We start from the raw sequence: 6,560 nt of genomic DNA, 5'->3' as shown, positions 1-6,560 counted from the left end.
ATTATCGTCATTTTATGTGATGGAGCAGAAAAAAAGTAATGCATTATTTTGAAGAAAACAGAAAATCATGCATTGCTGTTATGTAATAAAAATGTGGAAAGTCTGGCATATGTACAGTATGTATTCAGTATCCTTTACTTTAATGCACCAAGGTGAAATATCCACTTTGCTGCAGTTACAGCTTTTATTGTATCTTCATACCAACTTTGCAGATTTATAGACTGAAATTAGTTCCCCAGCACCGATGAAGCAAATCGTCCCCACAGCGTGATGTTTACACCACCATGGTGTATTTAGAATGATGATGACTGTTACCTTTCTCCCGGACGTAAGCGTTTTGCACGTAGTCTAAAAGGTTCAAATTTAGTTTCATCTGATTAGTGCACCTTCAACCCATGTTTAGTGATCCCTACATGGCTTATGGCAAACTGCAAATGTGACTTCCTATGATTTTCTTTCACCGGTGGCATTTTTCTTGCTACTCTTCAAAAAAGGCCAGATTGTAGAAGGCACAACTAACAGTTTTCCTTTCAATACCTTCTTTCACCTGAACTGTAAAGCTCTTGGCTGCTTCTCTGATTAATGTTCTCCATGCCTGGCCTGTCAGTTTAAGTGGACAGCCATGTCTTCCTAGATTTGTACATTTTGATACTCTTTCCATTTTTAAATGATTAATTGAGCATTAAAGGATGTTGGGGTATTCTTTTATAACCTAACTGTGCTCCAAAGGGTTAGTTCTCCACAAATGTATTCCTGAAAGCTCTGCCATGTTCCTTGATCCTCATAATGCTGTTTACAGAAGTGGATTTTTATTCATTAATCAGTGTCTTCTGAAGTCAATTTGCTATTTTATTCAGGGTTGGGTTTGCAAAATGGCTTACAGTACGTATAGACATCTGCAATGTTTACTTTTTTGCATCACAGGTGTGTGGAAACAACCCTTGCAAACTACTAGCACTATAAACACCATTGCCGATTTCATATCACCGATCTATATACACAGTATATTACACATGTAAACAGATTTTTGCTTGATACTCTTATTGCAGAGCACTGTAACATGAAGCTAAAAAATGTGTGGTGAAGTTTAACATTTGTGTTGCTTTAGACGTTACATGCTGTGACACACAAGACTGGGATTGTCTCAGAAGGAAACAGGTTTATCATAATTTATTGAAAACATTTTCACAGTATTATCATTAATAATGATAGTAATGTAGTTTGACTTTACTTGATAGATTTACAATCAGCTACCGGGAAAAAAAACAACAACAACAACAGAACAAGAATACAAGCCAACAATATAAATAACATATACATGTTGCTTGTATAAGAATATAGTTTTGATGAGTATAACAAGCCTGAGAACGTGTTTTAGTGTTATTTTAACCAAAAAAAACAAAAAAAACAAACACATTTTGACCCTGAGAGCTCAGGCTGTAACGTAAATGTAAGCAAAATGCAAGCAAACTTAAGAAACAAATCAAGTTGGACAAAAGTTGAATGCATGGTAAATGAATATGAGTGTTATTGGATGTATGTGACTGTAGTGTAAGGCACTATGAGTGGTCAGTATGACATTTACCTTCTAAAAGTTGCATAGCATTTAGAGCAAAGTAATAAAGCCACCAAACCAGATACAGATATTCACTGCAAACCTGCTTCTTTCTTTGGACGTCCTGATCCAAACCCAGGCATCAGCTCTGGAACAAGATAGTTTTGAATGATCAGTATGTGAGTTCATGCCAAAACCCGATCCCAAATACCTATTGTTGTTCTGTCACTGATTGTTATTAATGCTTGGCCTATTTAAATTTATATGGCCTCATGCATTATCTGCACATTATTTAGTCGATGTGCCGAGGTCTTTTTTTTACACTTAAAAAACTAGTTCACAGTAAGAGAGAGCCACTGGTCTGCATGTATCGTGACCGGCTCTGTGCTAGTAGTGCGGTCCATGTGTGCTCGGTAGTCTTAATTTCTGACCTCCGAATTGGAAACATCAACTGGAACGGCCCCTACAGTTGGAATCATGAGTCGGAAAGTCGGTGCAACAGGATCGAACCCGACTTCTGCATTAATGATGGCTGCTACTCACGGCAACATTGAGTAAAACTTTGTACTTTGACTATTTTTAACAGTTCTCTATTATTTATGTAACATTTAGTCAGTCGTCCACGTACTATTTTTCAGTGTTCATAAGCTGAGATGTTTCAGCGCTGTTTATATGCCCAAAGCATCTTTTCATTGCTATTGTTTTAAAAACAGTGGCCATATTGTCATGCTCAGTCGAACAGTTCAGCACGGCTTAAAACAAGAAAAAGATTTTGCAATAAAATATAACTTTAAAACAATCTAAGACTGGGGTTGGCTGAATTTGTACGTTTAATGATGGCTTTTGCGTGAGAGTCCATATTCTTTCCTACTGTCTGAAAAGAGGGAAACTTGAACGCAAGAAGGCAGTGATGACATAATCTGCAACTTGCTAGTTCTGAGGCAAATGGAACGCACCATAAGATATCCCCCGCTGCTCCAGAAGAGACACAAAGATTTTTACCACCTTCTATAAAAGCACTACATGTATGAAACAAGAGAACAACTTTTTTTTCTGTAGGTTCTGTCTGCAGAATTAACTAGAGCCCTACAAATATATGGTGCGAGCCAAATTACCAATGAATCATATCAAACCATGAATACACTAACTTGTTGGCCTAGCGCAACAGTTAACTGACATGCTAATGTTATGCTAGCACTTCAGCTGTGTTAGCCTAGCATTACAGCTAACTTTTTGTCCATCTAAATTCAGTCAGTTCTATTTAGAAGAGAAATCAACAATTTCAGATGCACTTAAAATACATAATCTTTGTCCTCAGAAAATCATAGATAAGAAATTTGCCGGGAAGATAGACGATTCATTAAATGCAGTGAATAGTGTAAACCTCCGTTACATTTCACTTCAAGTATGTATAAAAGAGAAAAAAAAATCAAGACTTCTTAGTATAATTTAAAAATAATCAAAACGACCACAACAGTCCAAAAATAAATTCAAGCTTCTCTTAGTCACATTATCCATGTTTTCTCTAGGTGTATTCACCCCCCCCCCCCTCCCCCCTGCTGTGTGCTGTTCCAGAGGTGAAGGGTTAAGCTGGTGTCAGTGTGCTGCAGAGGGTTCACTCAGCGCACTCGACAGGCCGTTCTCTGCCAGCTGGAACAGATATTTCTGTCAGAAGAAAACAACAGGATTAAACTTCAGGTTCCAGCATTTGTATATTTAACCACAATAGTGTTGAATGACACCATGACACAACATCACACTGCCCCGGATGGTTTATCTATTTTTTTATCTCTCACCTCTGAAGTGGTGACTGACACCAAACATGTTTATCAGAACTAACAAGAACGTTAAGGTGCTTTAAGAGTCGTTGTGCACCAGACGTGCTCTAGCATGTCATCCAACACCCTGTCCCTTTTCTGATCAGATGCCTCGCCTTCGGATGGAGCCTCTGACTGGCTTTTCTGTCCGACATCGAGATGAAAACGAGTGCCACAGTTTGAGTAAAGAAAAAACTGATTAAAAAGCACAGATCCTGCATTGAAGTAAAGTAATGTTCCATTAGAGAATTTAGATAAATCAAAACTCGGTATTGCACTTCAGTTATTCAGTGAGAGTAAAAAAAAATAAAAAAATCCAGAGGTGAAAAACATTTTTAATTAGGAACTCACTGATATTAAAATTATTTGCACCCCTTACCATTCCTGTCACGGATGCAGTTTTAAAAATGTATACTAACTACTTAACTATTTGGTGTCAAGGAGCTTTATTTTAAAACCATTGTTATTGCGCCAGAGGACAAACAGGAAATGGGCAGAAAGACGGGGGGAAGTTATACATCAAAAGTCCCAAGGTCGAAAGCAAACCCTGGACATCTCCACTAAAGATGAACAGCCAAATACAATTTTGGGGTGCCAAATACAGGGGCAACCCCAAACACAGTAACATGGGATACTACCATGCCATGTGCCACCCCAGGAACTTTTAAGTACTTATTCATCACTTGCTGTTTCCCCCTGGGTACAAATATTATGCGATAGAAGTCCATTTCCTTTAGCCACTCTTCATTTTTTGTTCTCACTAAATAACTGTCAGTGCTCAAGAATGAGATAGACCTACAGTTTATTTTCACAGATATGTTTGTGGTAATGTGAGTATATATATTTTTGTATTTACATGTAATTTTCATGATATAGTAATGTATTTTTTTATAGGTTGTATTCCATTTTTATGTTCACCAAAACTATCAAAAAACGACAATACATTTTTAATAAAAACAAAGAAAGACATGACCCAAAACTTTCTTTTTCCGCCTAAAGAACAAATATTTACCACACGAGTTAAAGTAATCCCAATTTAATGATAGTTGAACAAGGGCAAAGGTTAAACAATAACTTATCCGCTTCTATTTAATTTTATACACATTTTTTTAAAATACAGTCAAGCTAATCATAAGAAAAAAGGTCTGATGTATAATATACATAAAGAAATATAGTTGCGGTTTATAATATAAAAATATTTTTACGTCACAGTGCAGTATTAAAAATGAGCTCTGTGAGAGACGTACCTGCAGGTTCCTGTAGTGTATGGTGCTGCGGCAGTGAGACGTTTTTGCCATGTCCTCGCTGGTGTAGAACAGTCCACAGAGTTTACAGAAGAAGCCTGTCCTCGGCTCGATGAACTCCACTCCTGCAGGAGAGAAAACGCAACAGTCTGATACCAGTCTCATCAGAACTTGCTTGACACAAGAGGTCTTGCAAGAACAAGCATGGAACCAAACATGCAATTTGCAAATACTATTTTTAAAATCTCTGGCTGCTCAGCATTGTTCCAGGCTATGTGACTAACAGGGCATTTTATAGTTAAAGAATTGTGTTTTGATGTTTCTTGACTCTGGCGGAGGCCTCTACAATTGTCTGGATAGAAAGACTACCTGACAAAAAGACCACAGTTTGAGACTGAAGGGTTGTGTGTCTAACCAGGTAGTCAGCAGTCCAGGAGTATCACAGGGGACTGTACCCTCACCATTCCCTTTCACTCTAACTGTACATCTCAGACTTCCTTGAATGTGACTAAAACAAAGGAGATGATTTTAGATTTCAGGAGAAACAGGAATAGATCCAACCCTATTTCCATTATGGGAGAAGAAGTGAAGGTGGTGGAGGAGTACAACTACTTTTGTGATGAGGAATACAAGATAAGACACTTAGGAGACAACCCAGCTCTCTGGATTGTCTAAGGAGGATTGGTCAAAGATCCCTCTCGCTTTTAGCTCCACCCCTCGGGAAAATGGCATACATGAAGAATAGGGGCTGTGTAAAATGTTCTGTTTTTAATTAAGTTACTACTGTGACTGTTTATTTTGGGACTCCTAACACATCACCTGCCAATGTGGTGTATGCACTGCTTTTAAAGTTTACATTTTTGTATACTGAACAGTTAATGATCATTTTCTCACATGGAGATGTTCAGAAGCCACTGGAGAAAATGTTCAAACCATCGAGGTAGATAAACTGTAAGAATGTGCTATCCAGGCATATAAAGCTATAGAAAACCTAGCAGCTGTTTTGTAAAAAGCAAAGCTCTTGCTAAACCTCTAAAGCCTGGTTCTGGAGTCCAAACCTCCTCCAACAAATGTGACTCTTTGGTTTGGCGTTAAAACTGCTACGTTCAAACACAAAAGCAGTGCTGAGTCTAAGTTAATCACACTAAGAATGAAGCACTTTATGTACTATTAATGTTCGGCAAGACTTCCTTTTCCTTTGGTGTATGTGAATTGCTTGGCCTCTTGCAGACTAATTAATGTGAACAAGATGCACACAGTATAGATGTGTATTATCACTGGGGTGAAATGATAAATATGGTTTACTGCTGCTACGTTCACTGCAGTGGAAGAACAACAGAACAGAGGCAAACAGTGACAGTTGCACATTTAGCTTCTGTTACACCTGGGAAGAATCTTAAGAGGTTTTGACGACTGACTTGGGCATTTTCCTACTTATCTCAGTTTATCAACTATTTGTATCTCATAACTATCACAGGCCCGGCAACGTTTAAAAAAAAAAAAAAAAACATTAAATCTACAGAGGAACTTTGCCTGAGACAGGCCTTCACTGCTGCCTTTAAATGGGATTTAATTCAATTTTAGACCAAATCTGAGTAATAACACTTTTATGTACCAGCTTAGACCTTTTCTAAGTAACATTTTTTTGCAGATTAAGTCACACAAACACCTGAGAAGAGCTTTGGGTTTCATTCCAAATGGGTAGAAAATTTCTGGCATAAATCTGTATAATCCAGTTTCTGAAACATGAACCTAAGCAGCGATTTAGCTGCTGACACTGGATCATATAACTGACCACATGGCAACAGTTTGCCACGTTTTGTCATGTTAATGTTGTTTTATTTACCATGTTAAACTGCAATGTGCTTACCCAAAGGAATACTGTGTTCACTGACAGCTTTGTCTTGCTCCAGAGATGGGGAAGGGGCTTCGATTTCTGTGAAA

General features: G+C 37.9%; 1 protein-coding gene across 1 annotated transcript in view; it reads right to left on the bottom strand.

Moving 5' to 3' along the window:
• Positions 1-3,084: 3,084 nt before the first annotated feature.
• Positions 3,085-6,560, bottom strand: part of rbm20 (RNA binding motif protein 20) — a 65,417-nt gene continuing 61,941 nt past the window's right edge. Inside the window, exons 12-14 of the mRNA XM_021318732.2 lie at positions 6,487-6,552; positions 4,620-4,741; positions 3,085-3,220 (exon numbers count right to left, since the gene is read on the bottom strand). Coding sequence (XP_021174407.2) covers positions 3,152-3,220; positions 4,620-4,741; positions 6,487-6,552 — 257 coding nt within the window. The 3' untranslated portion in view covers positions 3,085-3,151. The remainder of the gene's footprint in view (positions 3,221-4,619; positions 4,742-6,486; positions 6,553-6,560) is intronic.

The sequence above is a fragment of the Fundulus heteroclitus genome, chromosome 5, assembly GCF_011125445.2.
Source record: "Fundulus heteroclitus isolate FHET01 chromosome 5, MU-UCD_Fhet_4.1, whole genome shotgun sequence".
In the NCBI taxonomy this organism is placed as follows: Eukaryota; Metazoa; Chordata; class Actinopteri; order Cyprinodontiformes; family Fundulidae; genus Fundulus; species Fundulus heteroclitus.
This window is presented reverse-complemented; position numbering and strand designations above follow the sequence as displayed.